Raw genomic sequence first — 24,379 nt, 5'->3', positions numbered from 1 at the left:
AGGAGAAACACCCGGGGGATGGCGGCGCAGTCACGCGGTCTCTGGTAGTGATTTAGTAGATCTATATATGTTTTAAATTGCCCCCTCGATATAATAGCTAGTGACACCGAAGATCACAGGAAGTGTATCTTTTGGTTCCGGTGTCCTGTGCATAACTCAGAGTGAGGAGGACATGTGACCGCTGGCCAATCCACCGTTAGCAGCATTGGTAAATAGGCGAGGCTGGACATGCAAACTTCACCCCTACTGAAGAAGCCAAACGGAGCCCACGCTCCAGGCGTAACGCGTATAGGGAGGCGGAGCCTGCGTGCCTGACGCCGATCGCTCGGGTGCTACTCTCCAACACTGAATGCCATAATAGCAGGCACGGCTGAGTGCCCAACAAATGTGAGTTACCCCTTTATGCTCAATAAAAGCTCATTATTTACATTCAGAGAGCACTAGATCTTTGCTTTATCTTTATTTTATGTCCTGGCGACCCCCGGAGGTGAAGGCTGGAGAGGTTACCTGTGATAGTCTGTTTATCCCCTGATATGCTCATGCTGGCCCGTTTGGGTCTGGTATCAAGGTGAGAGGCCAATCTTACTGGTGGAGGGAGTTCACACACTGGTGGTTCCTGCTTGATTCACAAGGGATTGAGGCTGTCCTGTCATCACCTGGATATACTAATCATTACTTTGGAGCACTTTATATGAACATTTATGTTTCATCAGAGCACATATGATGGACACCATATTTTGTTGATAACACTTGTTGATTCATGTAATCACTAATTATTTTTGTGCACTTCTGGCGCAGCACGTTTTTTGATTTTTATATATATATATGTATACCCCTAACCCAGAATCTGCATAGTGGGGTCACCCTGACATGGCAGAGTTTGGTCACCCTGACATGGCAGAGTCAGTTCAACCTAAACTACACTATGGTCACCCTGCCATGGCAGAGTCAGTTCACCCTAAACGACACTACGGTCACCCTGACATGGCAGAGTTTGGTCACCCTGACATGGCAGAGTCAGTTCACCCTAAACTACACTACGGTCACCCTTACATGGCAGAGTCAGTTCACCCTAAACTACACTACGGTCACCCTGACATGGCAGAGTCAGTTCACCCTAAACTACACTACGGTCACCCTGACATGGCAAAGTCAGTTCACCCTGAACTACACTACGGTCACCCTGACATGGCAGAGTCAGGTCACCTACGCTACACTACGGTCACCCTGACACCTAAAGTTATTCCTACAAAAACTAGATTTTTGAATCTAACTATAGTGGTATATAGTACCCTAACTACACTGCATATCCCTTTCCTCACACTAATAATTGCAAAATGACACTGGAGCTTTACAAGCAGCAGGAGAATGACAAATGCTTCCACTCTCTTCCACAGCCTCTGTATTACAGTGCTAGAGTTTTGGCGGGGCTATGTTATATACTGGGGGGCGTATTCACTCCTGATTGGCCTCTGGACCCCATAGTCACTCCAATCACATTTTACTGATGTTTCTGGGCCAAGCATGGGCTTTTAAAGCCCAGTTCCTGTCCCATTGCATTTTGGGCGGTTCTGGTGGCCGAATTCCGAACTTTTACCACAAAAAGTTCGGAATTCGGCCGAATTTCGAACACCCAATATTCGGGTCGAACCGATGGTCGACCTGAACCGTTCGATCATCCCTAGTCTGGAAGGTTGTGTGTCTGTTTGGTTTGGAAGGCTGTTTGTCTATGGGTGACTGGAGGCTCCTGCATCTACAGGTTTCTGGAAGGTTGTGTGGGGTTGGGGGTTAAAGTGTAAGGGGAGGCAATGGGAAGGAGGGGGGCTGTCAGGTAGGCTAGATTTGTAGTGGCACCCTACTGACAGGAGTTCATCCCCAAGACATTACCAAACTTAGATTGTCAACAATGTAGATGAAATTAGATCTAGGGGAAATGAAGAAAGAAGCAGCAGGACAGCGAAGGGGAAAGGCTCAGGTTCACACCTATGTGTTTTTTAATGTTTTTTGCTGAAATTCACTACAGTCCATTTAACATGGTTTCCTATGGGATACATTCACATCTATGCTTTTTTTCGCCGCTGCATTTTTGGAAAGGGTCAGGGATTTTTTTTAAAAGCAAAACAGTGTGTTTTTGCTCCAATAGACTTAAATGAAGAAGCTGCAGAAAAGCATGTAGTGGGTTTTTGCTGCAATTTTACCATGGTTTAGATGCAATTTGTGTTTTTTTTATCAACCCAACAACAAATTGACCAAAAAAAACATTGAAAATGCAAAACGCGAAATGCTTAAAAAATCATGAGAAAAATGCATTAAAAAATGTGTGTGCAAAAAACGCAAAATGCATTGCAAAAAGAACTGAGACGGATCAAAAGCAAACTGCATAGTTGTGAAGCAGGCCAAATTGTGTTTTCTTCTGTGAATCTCAGGTTACAAGCACCATAAGAAAGAAAAATAAATGCAGAGATCAGTGGAGAAGGAACAGGACGGGGCAACGGGGCAAGAGGGATTGTGTTGGCAGTCCTCTCCACTGCTGTGAACAATTACCGTTTATCAACACCGCAGGGCTGGCAGCAATGAAGGAGAAAAGAGTTAGGAATTCGGGTAAATATAGGAAATAGAGGAAATAATAAAATAGGAAAAAAGCTTTATCCACTAAGCACTGAAGAAGCCCTGGTAGCATTTCTGCTGAGTACCAATTTACCATTAGGGTTATATTTAGAAAAAGTTCACTGTGCAAATGTCTGAGCATTGATGCAGTTGTCTCAAATAATCCCTGTAATTTTTCTAATATACTTATTTTCTATAATCATCAGCTCCATCTAGTGGCCACATTGAGGTATTTTTCTGACATACCTCAATCAAAAAATACTGCAATATGGCCGTGAGATGGAGGTGACAATCATAGAATATAAACATTATGAAATTCCAGGGGATAATTTGTAATGTCTGTGTGAATCCTCAGATTTTTGCGCAGAAATTTTTCTTTTTTATGTAGCACCCTACAAGGTACGTGCTAGGTAAAGTATAGTGGTCCTTGGCTGCCTAACATCAGGGCCATAATTTCAGCTAGGCTATCATGTCTCCCAGGTGTGGCTTCACAGTCAAAAGAAAATGACCACACTCAGGATCTTAATGAAAGCATCCAAGTCTTGTCTTGTCAGTGTGGTTATGAGTAAGTGATCTTCAGTATCGTGAAACGCGTCAACCTTTGCATGTTCCTGTGATGTACTGTCTACATTTTACTTGTGGTGAGGAATAAAGACTTCGATGCTTTCATTAAGATCCTGAGTGCGGTCATTTTCTTTTTACTGTGAAGGTCTTTGGATGGCGGATCCGACTCGCACCAGGATATTTTGTCTCACCTGAGCGGCTTTTCTTTGCTAGAATTTCCTAAGTGTGGCTGTTGAGACTGGTGAGTCTCCCCACTGTGCTCTATGAGAGGGCTATCATTTGCAGTGGAGAAAACCCAATCAATGGCACATTCAGGCCTGTATCTACCCCAGAAAGGCAGATTCTGCCGCACAGGATTCTGGGAGTGGATATAAGTTTGAGGGGAGTGCATGATGCAGGGACTTTGGCGGGAAGCAGAGTCCCAGGAGGGAGAGTACGGCTGTCTCTCCTTCTGTCAGAAGGATCGGGCGTCCCGGGCGGCTTGCCTGAGGGGACAGAGATTAGAGCTGAGCTGAGCTGCAGAGAGGATCCAGTGTGCCGAGGACCAGCGGAGCAGAGGGGGTCCAGTTTCAGGAAAGCGTTCCCAGTTCGTGAGTACTGCAAACTGCCCCTGGGGGTCTGCCTAGCTGGGACCACTCCGGAGAAGGTCCAGGGGATCCAGGAGCTAGCAAACGGTAAAGGGGGTGCCAGTGTTGACACTGAAGTGTAAAGAGGGTGCCTAGTGAGATTACCCTGAAGTGCGGAGGTTGTGCATAGTGAGAGGACCCTGAAGTGTAAAGGGGGCACCAGCGGTTGGGCCCTGAAGTGTTAAAGTGTACAGCGTGTAGTGTACAGTGTTAAGAGTTGCAGCAGCACATGCAGTTACAGAGAGCTACCTCAGTCAGTGAAGGGCTGGAAGAAGCTGTATACAGAACTTTTGAGCTAACCAGAGTGTCAAGAGTCATTTCTCAGTACAGTCCAGGACCTTTTAAGCTAACCAGAGTGTCAAAAGTCAAGTCCAAGTACAGTATAACAAGTCAGTACTTTTCAAGCGCCAGCAATCGTTGGTTGGCATCCAGCTGGCGTCAAGACAGCGCTGAAAGGCATTTTTTCTCCAGAGTGTCCAAAATTGTATCTAGTTGAGCCAGAGGAGTATCCCACTCATTCCCTTCTCCCATCCCCAATATGAAATAAACAAAACAAACAAATGATGTTGGAATGGTCATTGTCTCCAATCTCACACTTGGGTATTCAGCTTAAACAGGCTGAAGGTGTCACCTGTAACCATGGGAGACCCACATCAGGCCCAATGCCTGGAAAACCTGCTACATTTATAAACAGATCCCTTAGTGTTTCCACTGAGTACCAATGCCCCTTTAGTTGTCTGTTTATTAAAACATTTGCTGCAGAAATGTCAGAAACATTTGTGCAAGTTGAATAAAATGTTCCGCATTTTTTCTTCAAGATTAATTCCTATATTATCATCTTCATCTAGTGGCTAAAATGCAATATAGTTTTTTGAAATACCTCAATGAGAAAACTATACTGCATTTTAGCCACTAGGTGGAGCAGACGATCCTGGCATTAACCTATTAAAAAAAATGCCAGCAATTTTCTTCAACTTGCATGACTGCTTCTAACATTGTGCAACAAATGTTTTATAAATAGAACCCTTAGTGCTAATGTAAATTTTATTTTGGATGCCTTTTCATTGTTATTTCTCCATTTAACTAATCTAGCTAAATATCTCATAAGCTGTGGATCAGCAAATTATTTCAGGGGTTCCACAAGACCTGACAAAGTTGACAGGTTGTGAAAAACTGCTCTATTGGGTGGTATAAGAATTCTTTCAGATTTTAGTGGCATATATAACTCCATTGCTTCTTAATCATTTAGCCCTTAATCCCTTTTCCCTATGCAGCTATCACTTTTAATTCATATCAGATAAAACACAAAGTTCATTCAGATAGGCGTTATTCTGCTTAGCTCTAAAGGTATTTTAATTGTGTTCAATAAATGTAATCTATTGACCATTTCCTCAAATGCTAAAATGACACATGGGTGTGCAATATCTATTCTTTTTACATACAGTAGTTAACTATTTTTTAAATGTTGCTAGCTATTTCTCATGCATTGATAATTTTCTCATTAAATATTCTGCTTCTTAGATAGCAAAAACTAAATGGCTGAATTATTTTTTTTTTTCATGAGCACAGTCAAAAGAACCTAATAAATAAAGTATCACATTTTTATTGTGGTCTGTGCACCCTACCTATTTGTCATGGTTACCATTGTCACATTGACTTAGTCAGGGAAAATTCCAAATTTTGAGTTGTCTCCTGAACAAAATTATAGAGGGAGTAATCCAATGGGATCACATGTTACAATGACAACTTTCTAAAAGCGAATTTCACCTTTAAAAAAAAAAAAAAAAAAAAGATTCCCTCTGGGTTCCTGTTGTGTCTACAGGGCAGGAAGTAAATTAAATCTCTCCCATGGAAAACATCATTAAAAAAAGTACTGAAGTTTTTATACCCTCTTTACATGATTCAAAACTAAAAAGGCTTTAGCATTAGATTTACAGTACTTTAGAGTCATCCAGAAGCTAGTGATTTTACAAAGGAAAAACAATCCACAAACAGTTTGTGACATACAGTACATATACAAAAAAAACAAAAAACAATTATAATGATAAAAGAGGAAAGAATAACAAATGCAGAAAATAGTCTCAGGAAAAAAAATTGAAAAAAATGGTGGGACTTTTAGGCCCCTTTTACACTCCTCCCTATCAAACCCGCTCTCTGGCAATGGCATGGGTTTAAATTGCGCAAGCATTATTATTTCTCCACAAACTGACTTTCGGGTCTAAGAGTAGTCCTTGGCTGTTTGACACCTTTGCCCATGCACTTAATTGAATATTGTCTAACTGCAAATATTGTCAAAGGATTATTCATTATTTGGATGTTTTTTGTTATTAGAGAGCCCTGGTCTCTGTAAGAGAGCACGTGTCCTACTATCTAAGTTTAATATGTACTGTAATTTGCCTAATTTTAATAAGATGTTTTTTTTTCCTTGATATTTGCTAGATAGTTATAATGATTGCTGCACAGTCATCAGGAATGGTCATACTGTAAATGGTTGTTGTAACATTAAAAATAACATAAAGCTTATAGAAAAATCTTAGAACAATCCTGCAGTGCTTGGTACTACCTCTAATCAGCTTACATAAAGACTGGCAAAAACACATTTCCTTACAAAGGATTTGTTTAGCGGCAGCTTGAGAAGCATTAGGGACTACTCTAAGTGTTAAAGCAACACTGCTATACTGCATGTGTTTTCACATAACCGCAGGGAAGTCCAGCAACAAACATACACAGGTATGTGTTTATTACAGGGAGTACTTATGTATTGGGATGTATGTAGCTCACAAGGCATGTTTAGTAAAGCTAGCTTGGCAATCGATTCATTACTTTATTTATTGCAGTAGTTGTATCATATTTAGCCAATCTGTTCTGATTTAACAAATCCATACTTGAGGGTTACATATGTCTATACGATCACACCTTACGGGAATAGTTTTCTCACTTGTCGTGCGCATGGTAAACTGCTCCTAGACTGTGAATCGCAATATCAGCAGCTGTCAAAAATCCAACACTGCTAAGCAAGACCCCTCCAGCTTTTTCAGAGACATGACATAATGATATCTGATTTTTCCTTTCACTATACTGCTCCCTACAATACAACTGCTGCTGGTTTTTTTACTGTTTGTACCTCTCTCTATTCAATTTCTGGTACAAATGCAGATCAACAGGTCACCCACACAGGGGGATCAGGTGAGAAACATACAATTACACAGAACATCGATAAATTAACCCAAAACAGGTCTATTTTTGTAGAGTAGGTGCTCAGAGTACGACCCCGCGACACAGGCCTTAAAGTCCCATACACACGAGTCGAAATTCGGCCGGGAATTTTCGTCCGACGACCGATCTGCCGATTTTCGGCTTGTTAGTATGGTGCTCTCGACAACCGACTCCGACTTTTCGGCCGAAAAAATTCTGGTGTGCAGGCTATAAAATTTTTGTCCACCGTCAAAACACGTCCGATTTTCGTGCAGTCAGTACAGATTTCGACAGGGAAAAATCTTATGAGCAAGACTGGGCATGCTCAGAGATGAAAAAACACATACAAAGCAATCCAACACATGACATCTGAAGTAGAATTCTGTAGTGCGGGAAAATTTGTGTGCAGTCTAGAGCACATTCCAACCAACAAAACACCACTCTGGACAAAAGACGGACGACCGGTCGGCGGAAATTCGTTGCGTGTGTACGAACCTTAAGTCTAAAGACACTCTATTCACTTTCAAAATTGTAAACTCCATAGGGCAGGGTTCTCATTCTGTTTTTTTTAAATATATAAATGATTGTTATTACTATAATTATTGTTATTTATGAATAGTTATAGTATTTTCTGTGCAACTGTCATGCATTTTGCGATTATGTTAGGGCTATTTATGGCTGATACAAGGCTGTTATATTTTTATAGTGCTAATATGAGGAGCTCCTGCTGGTTCTGGTGGCCTGGATGATCCTGTGTAACGACAAACTGATCACCCATAAAGATGGGCATCTTCCATTTCCTGTCCATACTAAGCAAGGCATTCTGCAAGATCCTCAGCTACTGTAGCATGGCATGGGTTAGTTTCAGTGTTATTCTGTACTTTACATTCCATAACTTTTCTGAGCATTTTATTCATTAGTCACACAGAATAAATATTGAGGACCATAACTTAGGAATAGTATCTTGCTAGTCTGACAGGTAATCCTTATAACCTTTGTGTATGTTATAGTATAGATAACATTATATATAGTTACTGATAACATACAGCAAACAAGGCTTGGTTTGCATTGCTCTGGTAAATTTCCAAGAACTGAATGAGGAATTTAAGCCTATTAAAATTAAACGATTTAAATAACTTCCTATCTGTTGAAATTGCATTTGTCTAGGCATGCATTCGGGGGAATTACCCAAGCTTAAAGCTTAAAGTACTGTAGATGTAAACACAATTACTAAAATCTTGTATAATATTTACCATTTTAATGTAATTTAAAAAGTAATTTTCAATGTTTTTAAAACTATAGATTACGTTAAAAAATAATACCTTGTAATCCTGCCATTAAGGTCCTTCTTCGGTCACTTGCTGTAATAGTTACATAGTTAGTCAGGTTAAAAAAAGACACAAGTCCATCTGGCTCAACCAATAAAAAACAAAAAAACAGTAAAGAAAACACAACCATACGATCCCATAAACACAATCCTTTACCCGCAGTTGATCCAGAGGAAGACAAAAAAGCCCCAGCAAAGCATGATCCAATTTGCTGAAGCAGGGGAAAAAAATTCCTTCCTGATCCCCCGAGAGGCAATCGGATATTCCCTGGATCAACTTTACTTATAAATTAACGTACCCAGTTGGAAAAAATTTAAAATGCCGACACTGGACATCTTCAGCCAATAATTCCTGCCACATCCCTTGAGAACAGAGAAAATAAATAGTAAGGGTGTCCCTCAACTGTATCAAACTCTAAAAGGGCCCCGCAAGGGAGAGTATGCAGTGATGGATCACCCAACCTGGGACTTTAGAGGCAGGAATTTAAATGGCATGGAATAGATAATTATAGACATCAATATTTAATGTCTATAATTATCTATTCCATGCCATTTAAATTCCTGCCTCTAAAGTCCCAGGTTGGGTGATCCATCACTGAATACTCTCCCTTGCGGGGTTATATTATTTACACCTAGGAAAGACACCAGGCTTTTTTTTAAAGCAATCTACTGAGCTGTCCAGAACCACCTCTGGAGGGAGTCTATTCCACATTTTCACAGCTCTTACTGTGAAGAAACCTTTCCATATTTGGAGATGAAATTTCTTTTCCTCTAGACGTAAAGAGTGCCCCCTTGTACTCTGTGATTACCTTAAATTTAATATCTCAACACCAAGTTCACTATATGGACCTCTTATGTATTTATACATGTTGATCACATCCCCCCTTAATCTCCTCTTCTCAAGAGAGAAAAAATTCAGTTCCTGTAATCTTACCTCATAGCTGAGCTCCTCCATGCCTCTTATCAGTTTGGTTGCCCTTCTCTAATACTGTGACAACACTCTGTCCCTGTCTCCTAATTACTCTCTTGTATAGTCATCTTGTCAAGTGAGCTTCTACTGGAGTCTACAAGCACCAGTACTGTCCTTCAGTGTGCATGCATATTCCATCATTGACAGGACAGATAGAAAATAGCTGAAAGAGGCTGGAGGAGATCAGCAGCACTGATTTCCAAACATTTGAAAGGTGTGAAAACTGCTATTTCCTAAAAAAAAACATGGCAAATGTTATCCACAGCAAACTTTTATAGCAGGGGTCCATGTAAATTTGTATTATCCAGTTCTGTTATAGAGCTGAAAAATTAGAACTTTCCTTTGGTTTTTTATGTGTGTGTTCACTCGACAGGAAGTGAGAGGAAAACTTCCCAAAGTGAGAGGTAACAACACCTTTGACTGTTATTATAATGTAGCAGGTTTTCCAGGCATTGGGCCTGATGTGGGTCTGCCAATGATACCGATAACACTTCCAACACATTTAAGTTGAATACCCGAGTGTGAGATTGGAGACAATGACCATTCCGGCATCTTTGGTTTGTTTTGTTTATTTTGTAATGGGGATGGGATAAGGGAATGGGTGGGATACTCTTCTGGCTCAACTAGGTTTAACTGGGACTCCTTACAGGAAAATGCCTGTTAGCGCTGTCTTGACGCCAGCTGAATGCCAACCAACGCTTCCTGCCGCTTAAAGATACCGTTTTGCTGAACTGTGCTAGAACTTCGACTTTAACACTCTTGTTAACTCAGAAGATCCAGGACTGTAGTAACACTTGACTCTTGGCACTCTGTTTAGCTCAAAAGTCCAGTGAACAGCTCCCTCCAGCCCTTCACTGACTGAGGTAGCTACTTGTAACTGCTTGTGCTGCTGCAACTCTTAACACTGTACACTGCACACTGCACACTTAACTCATCAGGGCCCAACCACTGGCGCCCACTTTACACTTCAGGGTCCTCTCACTAGGCACCCCCTCTGAAACTTCAGGGTCCTCTCAGTAGGCACCCCCTCTGACACTTCAGGGTCCTCTGACTAGGCACCCCCTCTAACACGTCAGGGTCCTCTCACTTGGCACCCCCTTTACCACTAGCTAGCTCCTAGATCCCAGGGACCTTCACCGGAGTGGTCCCCTTTAAGCTGGGCAGACCCCTAGGGGTAGTTCACAGTACTCACAAACTTGGAATGCTTTCCTGGAACTGGACCCCTCTTTTTCCACTGGTCCTTGGCACACCGGATCCCCTCTGCAGCTCAGCTCAGCTCTCTCTGTACTTTCAGGCAAACCACCCGAGACACCCGATCCTTCTGACAGGAGGAGAGACAGCCGTACTCTGCCTACTGGGACTCTGCTTCCCACCAAAGACGCTGCAAACTTATACCCACTCCCAGAATCCTTTGCGGCAGAATCTGCCTTCTGGGGTAGATACAGGCCTGAATGTGCCTCTGATTGGGTTTCCTCTACTACCCAATGAGAATCCTCTCATGGAGCGAGTGGGGAGACTCCACTCTCAGCAGCCACACCTGGGAGACATGACAGCCCAGCTGAAAATCATGGCCCTGTTGGCAGCCAAGGCCCACTATACTTTACCTAGCAACTACCTTGTAGGGTGCTACAATAAGAACAGGGAGCTTTCTCTTCTGTTCTCTGCTTTCCTAACAACTGTAGCATGTTAGATTTCCAAATACTGTAGTTCCAGTCCAGCGTAGAGAAGGCTCCAGTCCCTCTTCACTCTTCAAAAACTGCAAATATCTTTTTGAATCAAGTTCCTTTTTAAGTGTTAAGTCTATAAACCAGTTTCCCACAAGCTAAAGGAAGCTTCCCTTAGTGAACCATATACATTAGGCTTAGTAATTTGGACATATCATTCCCTAATTTCCTATGACCCCATATTTTGTTAATCCATCTACAATACAATAGTTGTTTAAAGCCTATCCCTGCATGTAGTTGATAAGTGGACAGTGCTATGAAATTCAGGGGTTGCTATTCTTTAGTGCAGCTAAACCAGACAATGTTTTCATGAAAATGTAAAGAATAACTGTATTCCTCTTTATTTGTTAAGAAATATAACTTTTGTTTCTCTACTCCAATGCCTTCGATATTGAGACCGCATGAAATCCACCAGGTCTGTCATCAGGTCCTTTCACCAGAGAGACATTCTGGTTTCTGTGGAAAATTAAGGAGGCATACCTTCATGTTCCTATATTTTCGGCACATCAGCATTTTCTACACTTTGCTATGGGGCCTCTATACTACCAGTTCATGGCCCTGCCTTTGGCCTCTTGTCTGCACCTCGGGTGTTCACCAAATTGTATCTCCCAGTATTATCCCTACTGTGCTCTGTTGCATCACCTTTGTGAGATACATAGATGATCTATTGTTAATGTTACAGTTGGCACATGCTCTATCGGACAACATGGCCTTGACTGTCCAGACAATACAGTGGTTCGGATGGATCCTAAAAACCAGTGCTGGAACTGACTCAATGTTTGAAATATCTGGGTCTAGTTCTGAATACAGCTTAGGCCAGAGTGTTTCTACCACAGGAGTTGTCCAACTCTCCTCTTTTGCTTGAGCATTTTGGGCCTGATGTCTAGTCCTTAGATGCAGTCCTAATTGCCCAGTTTCACTTCAGATCTCTAGACCCAAGATTCTGTCATTGTGGAACATTTAAGTTCCTGAACAGACCATTTTTTTGGCACTTTAGGACCAGATATAATTTTAGATATAGAAAGCAGTGTGATAATGTTACAGATGTTCCTAATTCATACCTACTGACAGACCCCTGTAGGCCTGTGGCTACAATTAAGAGTAATTGAATTATCACCTCACAAGCCATCCAAAGAATCTTTCAGACCTGGAGACTACATAATCAGCAGGGAGGGAGAGGCCATCTCACATTGGAGGAATCACACTGTCTGCTCTTATTTGGATCAGGAGGAATATGCTTCATCTTTATAAGATCCAAATTATTGTCATGAGAAGATGTGAGTTATTCCCTCTGATAGTATAAGCTATGAGCTGCATGTACATACAAAATGGCATGCATGGTCCTGATCTTATAGAACCACCTAGGGACCGACTAACCAGTTATATGGATCCCAGCCACAGTAGTCATTGTGTGCTTAGACTTGCTACAAATGGGATGATTCTCTTGTGTTAGAAATCCTAACTCCAACTTAGCCATCAAAGTTGGCTGGTTCATATAACCTAAAGCCCCTCAGGAGGCTGGGAGCTTTCATCACAATTGACAGGATGCCACCTCCAAAAGTGAATGGCCAAGGGGACCTTGAGAAGTGATACCTACAACTCGGAAGTGTTCCAGGATCTGTATTGCAGGTGAAGAACACTGGATATGGACCTCCCTGGCCTCTAGGTTTAACAACAAATTGATGTAACTAATCTATGTTGAGCTTCCCCTTTAAATTTTCAACCTAAGGCAAACAACAGATGCTCTCAAATAAACATCACCATGAATATTGCAATGACAATAAAAAAATATATAAACAATCATGTTAAAAGCCCAATAGACATGTGTCCAGTGAAGAACTGCATATAGAGATCAATACTCTAAATGTGCCGAATCCAGTGCACGACCATGAGACAAAAGCCTCATACCAGGAAAACATGACTCCTAATGACGTTGACAATCCCTAATGGCGTTGTTGAAATGTTTTGGGTGGATTGTAGTATCCTCCTAAAAAAAGATGCTGGGCAAATTTATTTTTAGGTCCTTTTGGTGTCAAGGGAGCAGTAATTTTTTGTTTTGATATGTTTAGAGGTTTAATAACTGGCAGTTTGACTGCTTACCCCTGCCTCTAGAAGAAGTTTCAAGAACATAGGGCTGGAAGGGTCAAATGACCAGTCTGAAGTTTTAGCACGCCCTAACCATTCCATGGAAGGGAGTGTCCAGAAGGTGGGGAGGTAATAAATAGTTTGGAGCCCTGGAGAGAGTGCTCTTTCCTTGTCAGGGAAGGTTCCAAAGCCTCTGGGGGTTCTGCCCCGAGGCTGTCTGTGAACTGTTTAGCTGTTACCGTCTCAGCTGTGGCAGGGTTGAGAACCTGAAGGGTTTATTTTTTAAGAGCTGGCTATGGGACTTCACCTTAGGGAATCTGGTCTGAAAAAGGATTGTCTCCCTCACTAGATGTGTCTGGAGGATGCTGGAAAGTGTGCAGCTGTCCTAGGGAGTTGTGTGTACTGACCCTGACTGAGACAGCTTCTATAGGGTCTCAGAGTACTGGCCATTTGCCTGTGTCCTCAGTGGAAGCCATATATTCAAGACTAGAGAAGAGTGTTCTCTTATTACTTTGCAAGCATTTGGAAGCATCCCAGGCCCTTTCTCTCCTCCTGTTTAAAGTTATTCAAGTAATAAATATTAAAAATGCATCAATATTGTGGGAAAGGGCAGCTTCTGTACTACTTTCGAGGAACCAGCTATTACCAAAGCCACTACAGGGGTAGCACTACAGGAGCTTAAGCTGCTTACTTCATTTATTGTCTTTTGAGTACCCTCGTACTTGATAAATGCAGCTATTTTATACATTGCTATACTGTCTGGTTTGCTTTGTTTCTCTCCTATGACTCCCGCTGCCCTCATTTAAAGCCGGCCATAGAAGGTTTGAATCTCTGCGGGGATTAGCCGAGATTCGAACTTGTATGGGCAGGCTGAATGTCCCCAAGTTGATCAATCAATCAGCTTGGGTACAACCAGCCTGTCAGATTTTACATTATTGCTAGCAGCAATTATACGGAGAACACAATGGCTAAACAGGAGGGATTCCCCCATCAACACTGACTGTGTTGCCCCCATCAACACTGACTGTGTTGCCCCCATCAACACTCACTGTGTTGATGGGGAATCAAGCGATTTTCTTTCCTGCAAACTGTGGTTACAGAAAAGAAAATTGCTCCATCTATGGCTAGCATTACTTTAGAGCTGATTGCAGTCTAGGTTGTGATCTGTGCCAAGCTCAACATATCCATCCTGTGGACATTTTCAGTACAAGTAAGCATGCATGATCTCAGTTGGTAGGGGTCATGTATTTCTGGCAAGAGACTTTTGTCTCTCAGTAGTGGTGCACTGGAATTGGTACTTTTGAAGTACTGATCTGCAGATGCAGTTTTTCACTGAACACATGCTTGTTAGACTTTTTTTTCTCACATGATTGCATAATAATCAAAAATAAGTGCAGCGCAAGCAATAAGATCTAAAAATGTATTACAAAGTCATGATAAAAACCCAAAAGTCCCTCATATAAAAAATCAATAGGATAACTGAAGTCCAAAGGGTGCAGAAGGGTGACACTCCCTTCTCCAGAAAGCATTCAGATGCGCTCGCCTCATATCCAAGACCCCTGTATTACCAGTGGGTCAGACAGGCTTTCATCACATTAGTGAACGGAGAGAATCTCCTAGACAATCCACTTGACACCAGCGGTAAAGACAGTCTATGATGAATGAGGTATAAAACCTCAGTGTCTCCGATGGAGTACCAGCATAGTCAGGCAGACATAAATATAAAAGGAAAGATCTAAGTGCATACCGTTTATAAGATCAAATTTATTTATTAAGTAATCCACTTACAAACAATCCTTGGAATCAAGCGTTACATGAAGCAGATACTGTTAAGCTCTGTGACACAGCAGCAGGTGACGTCAGTCGGTAGGCTCCACCTCCCGTATGCGTTACATCCTACAGGACTTCGTCAGCGGGGGGTGGAGCCAACTAGTCACCCGTACACTTAAATAGTAAAGCCGCTGCCATAGGAACCAAAATGATCCGGGTAAAACAGAACTTCTGTCCAAGCCTAAAAGACTAGCATCTAGTGGGCAAAAACAGGTACTGAAAAGGCACTAAAAACTTGCCTGCTGAAAACCCCCAAATTAGGGCTAAAAGTTCCTAAGCATCTGTAAAAAATATAATAACTGTTAACATGGCAAAAATAAAGTAAAATATACAACCCTAAATAGGGGTAAAATGCCTATGTAATAAAACCACAAACGTACCCGCTGCTATCTCATAACTTAAATACATCAAATAGATCCAAAAGATATGCAAATAAGAAATAAATATAAATACATGAACAAACATAAATAAAAGAGGAAGGGTCACAAATTTACATGATAAAAATCCTAAATGCATATAATACATAAACTTAAAATAATTAAATTCATCTTTTGGATATAAAACAGTTAAGATCAAACTCAGCATTCAATCCCAATGGGGCAAGGACCTTAGTCTCATATATCCAATAAGACTCCCTTTGGCTGAGATGTCTGATAAAATGGCCTCCCATCCAGTGTCTACTAACTTTTTCAATACCAAAAAACCTAAGACCCTTGAGATCCCTGTTGTGAAAAAGACTAAAATGTCTAGATACATTGTGGGTTTTAAGGCCTTTTTTTGATGTTGTTAACATGCTCACCAATGCGTACATGTAAGGCCCTGGAGGCTCTTCCCACATATTACAGGCCACAATCACATTCTAACATATAGACAACCCCCTGAGTTTGACATGTAATGAGCTCCTTTATCTGATAACTTCTTCCAGTAGCTACTGTGGTGAAGTCTTTCTGTTTTTTGAGATTGCACCTTGAGTGTTTGCATGCTGGACAGCGTCCACACGCATAAAACCCTGATAAAAAGGAAAAATTTCAATTATCCTTCTGCACAGGAGGGTCCACTACACCAGATGCAATCCTGTCTCTCAGAGCAGGGGCCTTCTTATAGATGAACAGGGGCCTGCTGGTAAAACAGGCCCCAACACCCTGTCCCTTAGGAGAATATATTTACAGTATCTCACAAAAGTTAGTACACCTCTCACATTTGTGTAAATATTTTATTATATCTTTTCATGTGACAACACTGAGGAAATGACACTTTGCTACATTATAATGTAGCGAGTGTACAGCTTGTATAACAGTGTAAATTTGCTGTCCTCTCAAAATAACTCAACACACAGCCATTCATGTCTAAACCGCTGGCAACAAAAGGGAGTAAACCCCTGAGTCAAAATGTCCAAATTGTGCCCAATTAACCATTTTTCCTCCCTGGTGTCATGTGACTCGTTAGTGTTACAAGGTCTCAGGTGTAAGTGAGGAGCAGGTGTGTTAAATTTGGTGTTATCGCTCTCACTCTCTCATACTGGTCATTGGAAGTTCAACATGGCACCTCATGGCAAAGAACTCTCTGAGGATCTGAAAAAAAGAATTGTTGCTCTATATAAAGATGGCCTAGGGTATAAGAAGATTGGCAAGACCCTGAAACTGAGCTGCATCACAGTGGCCAAGACCATACAGCAGTTTAACTGGAGAGGTTCCACTCAGAACAGGCCTCGTTATGGTTGAGCAAAGGAGTTGAGTGCACTTGCTCGGTGTCATATCCATAGGTTGTCTTTGGGAAATAGATGTATAAGTGATGCCAGCATTGCTGCTGAGTTTGAAGGGGCGCACACTGCATCAAATTGGTCTGCATGGCTGTCGTCCCAGAAGGAAGCCTCTTCTAAAGATGATGCACAAGAAAGCTCATAAACAGTTTGCTGAAGACAAGCAGACTAAGGACATGGATTACTGGTAAGGTAAGGAGTACAAAGACAGTCAAGCATGGTGGTGGATGTGTCATGGTCTGGGGCTGCATGAGTGCTGCTTGCATTGGGAAGCTACAGTTCATTGAGGGACCATAAATGCCAACATTTACTGTGACATACTGAAGCAGAGCATGATCTCCTCCATTCAGAGACAGGGCCGCAGGGCAGTATTCCAACATGATAACGACCCCGAACACACCTCCAAGACGACCACTGCCTTGATAAAGAAGCTGAGGGTAAAGGTGATGGACTGGCCAAGCATGTCTTCAGACCTAAACCCTTTTGAGCATCCTCAAACGGAAGGTGGAGGAGCACAAGGTCTCTAACATCCACCAGCTCTGTGATGTCATCGTGGAGGAGTGAAAGAGGACTCTAGTGGCAACCTGTGAAGCTCTGGTGAACTCCATGCCCAAGAGGGTTAACGCAGTGCTGGAAAATAATGGTGGCCACACAAAATATTGACACTTTGGGCCCAATTTGGACATTTTAATTTAGGGGTGTACTCACTTTTGTTGCCAGCGGCTTAGACAATAATGGCTGTGTGTTGAGTTATTTTGAGGGGACAGCAAATTTACACTGCTATACAAGCTGTACACTCACTATATACACTGTAGCAAAGTGACATTTCTTCAGTATTGTCACATGAAAAGGTATAATAAATTATTTACAAAAATGTGAGGGGTGTACTCACTTTTGTGAGATACTGTGTGTGTATATATATATATATATATATATGTATATTTATTTATACAGTATGTGTGTGTGTGTGTGTGTGTGTGTATATATATATATATATATATATATATATATATATGTGTGTTTGTGTGTATATATTTTTATATAAAGTATATACACACCATATACATGCACACATTATATATGCATACACTAGTACTTGTGTGCTTCCATGTCTTAACAAACCAGATTGTGGTAGTTAAATGAGTAGCCATGACAACAAAGAAGTTCAGAAGGATTAGACTAAAGGATAGAGGTCAAGAGCTAAAAAGTCAGAACCTGAGCATAAGAAAGGAAAGCAAGAAACACAGTCAGATGGAGCAGAGATGGGGAAAGAAAGCAAAGGATTAGAAATCAGAAAAGAAAACACTAAGAATAAATGGATAGACTGACAACATCTGTGTTAGAGCTTTTTACCAAGATTTTTTGATAAAAACTGGAAATTTAGATGACATTCACCATTTTCTGAATATGCCCCAGCAGTAGGATAAAATAAGCCACATCAAACCTCAAATTATACAAATTGTGAAAACCTTTGGTTTTTCTTTTTCTCTTCTATCTACCTCTTGCCATTTGTGTAGGGGGGGGGGGGGTAAGAGTCAGTAAACTTTTTATATTTTTTTAACCACTTAAGACCCGGAGGATTTGGCTGCTCAAAGACCAGGGCCTATTTTGTGATTCGGCACTGCGTGATTTTAACAGGCAATTGCATGGTCGTGCGACGCCGTACCCAAATGAAATTGATGTCCTTTTTTTCCCACAAACAGAGCTTTCTTTTGGTGGTATTTGATCACCTGTGCGATTTTTACTTTATGCGCTATAAACAAAAAAAGAGCGACAATTTTGAAAAAATAACAATATTTTTCAAATTCTTTTATATGAAATTCCCCCCCAAAAAATGTAAAAATCAAAATTTTTTACCATTTTAGGCCAATTTGTTTTCTGCTACATATTTTTGGTAAACAAAATCGCAATAAGCGTATTTTGATTGGTTTACGCAAAAGTTATTGCGTTTACTAACTAGGGGAACGATTTATGTCATTTTTATTGTTTTTTTTTTTTAACTAGTAATGGCGGCGATCTGCAATTTTTTTTGCTGGACTGCGACATCCCGGCGGACTGATCGGACCCCTGACTGACATTTTTGACACTTTTGGGGGGTACCAGTGACATTACTACAGTAATCAGTGCTATACATGTGCACTGTTACTGTAAAAATGACACTGGCAGGGAAGGGGTTAACTTTATTGGTGATCAGTGGGTTAAATGTATCCCTAGGGGCATGATTCTAGCTGTGGGGGGGCGTGGCCTGTGATGTAACCACAGAGACATACAATCCTACATAGCAGGATCGTATAGTCTCTGCAGTTACACCAGGGAGAATGACAGGCGGCTTTGGTTACATTAGCCACCTGCCTTTCTCCCTGTCCAGCGGGAGATCGCTAGTGGCCGGTGGACATCGGAGCAGCCGGTCACATGCGTGGGGATGTCCGCGAATGAGCGGGGGCTGGAGCGCTCCTCTGGCGGCGTGCGCTCGCCCCTACAGGCTCCTGGCCCAGGAGCGACTGATCGCCACAGTAAATAGTCGTGCGGCGGTCGGCAAGTGGTTAAGCACTGATTTTTTATATTTTTTTAAAACACTGATCTTCCTTTTTTTCTTTTTTGTGGTCTGTTGGCAAAGAACACAGACCATCTGCTGTGCAAGATACCCTGCTGCCCATGGCTAGTAAACTTATCAGATTTGGAGATGTCACTACTGTGCTGCTTGCTGGAGAAGAACTTGCACTACATGTATCTCCCAAATTCTGCTTCATTCATTCAGTGCACCTGTGCTTACTCCACCTCTCCTGGTGCTTTCTTTAGGGAGGCAGCTTTGACTTGAGGAAGCACAGCCCTGACTTTACCAAGGTGGTCCCATCCACACAAAGACACAGAGTGAAACAAGGTATGGTAACAGTGGCGGCCGGTGCGTTGGGGGAGCAGGGGCGCCGCCCCCCCCATCCATGCGTCTGGCCCCCTAATCTGCATGCAAGGCGCTGGACGCATGGAGTTCAATGGGGTATTTTTTTCTTCTGAAGCACATGATTAGAGCCAAAGGCTCTAATAGGCTTCAGAAAAGGGTAGACCCAGGGCGCAGAGGAGTGCGTCCCGGGCCCACCCATTGTGTGACAATAGCGAATGAATATTCGCTATTGTCACACGGATCCTCCTCCTTGCCAATCAGGAAGCAGGTCCGAGACCGTTTCCTGATTGGCCGAAAGGTGAACTTTTGCGATTGACCAAGGAGGAGGAGGAGGACTCGGGGGATGCGGAGGACTGAGGAGAAGCCGCAGCTGCATCAGGTAAGTGCACGCTGGTCTCTGTACGCTGTGCTTACTCTGCATTGAATGGGGGCACGCTGTGCTAACTCTGCATTGAATGGGGGCACACTGTGCTAACCCTGCATTGAATGGAGGCACGCTGTGCTAATTCTGCATTGAATGTGGGCACGCTGTGCTAACTCTGCATTGAATGGGGGCACGCTGTGCTAACTCTGCATTGAATGGGGGCATGCTGTGGTAACTCTGCATTGAAAGGGGGCACGCTGTGGTAACTCTGCATTGAAAGGAGGCACGCTGTGCTAACTCTGCATTGAATGGGGGCACGCTGTGCTAACTCTGCATTGAATGGGGGTACTGTGGTAACTCTGCATTGAAAGGGGGCACGCTGTGGTAACTCTGCATTGAAAGGAGGCACGCTGTGATAACTCTGCATTGAAAGGAGGCACGCTGTGCTAACTCTGCATTGAAAGGGGGCACGCTGTGGTAACTCTGCATTGAAAGGAGGCATGGTGTGATAACTCTGCATTGAAAGGAGGCACGCTGTGGTAACTCTTACATTGAATGGCGGCACGCTGTGGTAACTCTGCATTGAATGGGGGCACGCTGTGGTAACTCTGCATTGATGGGGACATGCTGTGGTAACTCTGCATTGAAGGGGGCACACTATACTTTGATTACTGAAGGCCCTTTCACACTTTTGTGACCTCAAAGTCATGCAATTTTTTGCCGCGTTTTTTGCCGCAAAGCAATGCCTATTCGATTTTTCTGTTTGTGCCCGCCCCATAAAATTTTGAGCACCAGCCGCCACTGTATGGTAAGTTATTAATGGGGAAAAGCCCAGCTGCAGGGAGACCACAGGCATTAAGAATGACTAACTTCTGGACATAGCTTTCATAGCTTTTCAGTTTAATTAATATTTAAAGAAGACCTCAATTCTAGCTAGTTATTAGCTATTTCCTACAGTCAGGGGTGGTAATTGCCCCTACCCCAAAAGGCAATCAGTGACTCTGTATGCATAGAGATTCTACCTCCAGCTGTGTCTAAGATTTGGGAGCTGCAATACATCAGTAAACAAAGAGGATAGAAACTTCTGAAAGGTAACTATAACTATAACTATAACAGTGAGGTGTAGCACCCCTCCTGCATGGGGTAGTGGGGTACTTCCAGCAGGGAGAAGGCCAGTCATTTTAGTTTTCAAGTTTTTTTTTTGCTCCAGCTTCACAGGGAGAGAGGATTAGGGTTAGGTCTCCATTATTAAAAATGCTTCCCGACTCTTAATCCAAGGATGTGCCAGGATACTCTGAGGGCAGACACCAATCCCCATCCAGCAGACATCTCTACCTTCTTGACCAGACAGGGCAGCTTGGAGGATCCTGTACTAAGGCCCAAAGAACTCAGGGCTGCACTGTCACTACTCTACTGGTGTGAGCCCACAGGCGAGCAGGTGACACGGGATCCCCCAGGGCGTGGAATCTAAGGGCCAGCCAGTGTTCTGCCAGGGACCCCCTCATGGGAGTTTGGACTTAGCTGCATGCTGACCCCAGGTCACAACCCCCAGGTTCACCCTGCTCGCAGATTGGGAGATGGAGCAAAAGGAGAGCTAGATAACGAGCCAAGGTCAGGGCAGGCAGCAGACAAACGTAATCCAGAAAGCTAGCCGAGTCAGTAGACATGAGATTAGTCCACGAGAAGACAGGTTAGGAAGGATTGTACGGAAGGGGCTCAGGAACAAGTGTTGCTCAAGCAACCAGAAACTGGTCTGAGTGGGACTAAAATAGGGAGACACATGGGAGGCTGAACAGGAAGTAGCAGTAAGGAAGGTAGGAAGGTATATTAACCATCAGGTGAAGTGCCCAACACCCATAGCTGCTAAGTCAGTGCAGCAAGAGCAGAGAACAAGCTTGTGGAACCACGGGTGCCAACAGACCTACAGCAGCAAAAGGTAAAAAACATATGCAAATAGAGATGTACCGAACGGTTCGCCGGCGAACGGTTCCCGGCGAACTTCGAACGTTCGCGTTCGCCGCTGCGGGGCGAACATATGCGATGTTCGGTCCGCCTCCTATACATCATCATTGAGGCAAACTTTGACCCTGAACATCACAGTCAGCAGATACATTCCAGGCCAATCAGCATACCTCCCTCCCACACCCTCCCACCTCCTATAAATAAGCAAGGGCAGCATCCATTTTAGATCATTTCTGTGTTACTGAGAGCAGGGAAAGTGCTGGTGCTGCTGCTGCTGTTATAGCTAGGGACAGTTCCCGGTCTTGTTAGCCAGTGTTCTTGGTACACTCCTGCTGTAAGGACAGCACCCCAAAAAGCCCTTCCTAGGGCTGGTATTTGAGGTTTTTTTTGGATATATATATATATATATATATATATATATATATATATATATTGTCCCCAAAAAGCCCTTTTGAGGGCTGGTATTTGTGTAATTTTTTTTGTTCTGTGATATATATATATATATATATATATATATATATATTGTCCCCAAAAGCCCCTTTGAGGGCTGGTATTTGAGTATTTTTTTAATATATATATATATATATGTAGCATGTCCAGAACCAGAAAAAAAAGATCATATAGGTGTAAAAGGGGTTCCCACCATCCCTGCTCTACTGAAAAATGATCTTTTTTTCTGGTTCTGGACATGCTACAGAGCTGAAACTTCACAGGTACACTTTTTAGACCCCCTAGACACTAAATCACACAAAAAAAGTTCTTAAAAATTGTCATTTTTGATAGAGAGCCAATTATTGGAAAAAAAAAAAACTTAACAAATAAAAAAATTCTTTGGATTTATTGATAATGTTTCAGCTCTGCAGCATGTCCAGAACCAGGAAAAAAGATCATATAGGTGAAAAGGGGTTCCCACCATCCCTGCTCTATTGAAAAATTATCTTTTTTTTCTGGTTCTGGACATGCTACAGAGCTGAAACTTCACAGGTACACTTTTTAGACCCCCTAGACACTAAATCACACAAAAAAAGTTCTTAAAAATTGTAATTTTTGATAGAGAGCCAATTATTGGAAAAAAAAAAAACTTAACAAAAAAAAAATTTCTTTGGATTTATTGTCTGGGGGGTCTAAAAAGTGTACCTGTGAAGTTTCAGCTCTGTAGCATGTCCAGAACCAGAAAAAAAAAATAGAATCAGGGTTAGGGTTAGGGCTAGGGTTAGGGTCAGGGCTAAGGTTAGGGTTATTTTTAGTGCTTAGGGTTAGAGTTAGAGGGGTAGGGGTAGGGCTACTAACTCTAACCCTAAGTATCTCACCGTAACCCTAACCCTAGCCCCTAACACTAAACCTAACCCTAACCCTCTAACCATAACCCTAACCCTCTAACCTTAACCCTAACCCTCTAAGCCTAGCCATAAAAATAACCCTAACCCTAAACCTAACCCTAACCCTAACCCTAACCCTAGCCCTAACCCTAACCCTAGCCCTAACCCTAATTCGTATTTTTTTCTGGTTCCGGACATGCTACAGAGCTGAAACTTCACAGGTACACTTTTTAGACCCCCCAGATGCTGAATCCAAAGAATTTTTTTATTTTTATTTTTTTTTTAATTTTTCCAATAATTGGCTCTCTATCAAAAAATTACAATTTTTAAGAACTTTTTTTTGTGTGATCCCTCTCCGGCATGCCACAGTCCAGGTGTTTGTCCCCTTGAAACAACTTTTCCATTACTATTGTGGCCAGAAAGAGTCCCTGTGGGTTTTAAAATTCGCCTGCCTATTAAAGTCTATGGCGGTTCGCAATGTTCGCCGGTTCGCGAACATTCGCCGATGTTCGCGTTCGCCGTTCGCGAACAGCGAATTTTATGTTCGCGACATCACTATATGCAAACAGTAAGACACAAACCAGCTCCGCAACTGATCTGTGACGTACACAGCCAAAGCCTGGGGAAAAAGAAGCCATCAAGCCACTCCTCAAGATTTTATGGCCTTCCCCACCATGCACCACTGACAGGAAACTACTAATGGTAGCCTGATAGGACATAAAGGCTTAATGGAACTAGATTTACTATTGTCCCATACCTATTGTCTTAAGTGTCAGTGACACCTAGTGATGGAAGTAGGGTACTGCAGCACTCTCAAACATAGGGGAGAAACCAAAGAGAAAAATAACAAATTGTCTTGAGCAAAATTACTACACAGGAAAGGTACAGTACATTTACTAGACACCCCTGAAATAAAGGGTTAATATAGAGGTAAAGGACAAATAGCCAAGTGTAAGTTTAGGTCTACCTTAACACATTATTTTTTGGTAAAGCTGCATCTGAATGGGAATTATTTTATTTTTTATTTGTAGTTAAAGGGATTGTAAAGGCAGAAGGTTTTTTTTTTTATCCTAATGCATACTATGCATTAAAATAAAAAAACCTTCTGTGTGCAGCAGCCCCCTTCAGTCCCCCTAATACTTACCTGA

General features: G+C 42.3%; 1 protein-coding gene across 3 annotated transcripts in view; it reads left to right on the top strand.

Annotated features, from left to right (window-relative positions):
• Nucleotides 1-24,379, top strand: part of LOC309545194 (uncharacterized protein) — a 176,405-nt gene that overhangs the window by 8,108 nt on the left and 143,918 nt on the right. For 2 of the 3 annotated variants that reach the window (XM_082244331.1, XM_082244329.1), the window contains exon 2: nucleotides 7,699-7,849. In XM_082244331.1, coding sequence (XP_082100457.1) covers nucleotides 7,775-7,849 — 75 coding nt within the window. In that variant the 5' untranslated portion in view covers nucleotides 7,699-7,774. Of the gene's footprint in view, nucleotides 1-6,425; nucleotides 6,528-7,698; nucleotides 7,850-24,379 lie in introns of those variants that run through there. The other variant, XM_082244330.1, reaches the window with a different exon arrangement.

The sequence above is a fragment of the Pelophylax lessonae genome (genome assembly GCF_965119305.1).
Source record: "Pelophylax lessonae genome assembly, chromosome: 2".
Lineage (NCBI taxonomy): Eukaryota > Metazoa > Chordata > Amphibia > Anura > Ranidae > Pelophylax > Pelophylax lessonae.
This window is presented reverse-complemented; position numbering and strand designations above follow the sequence as displayed.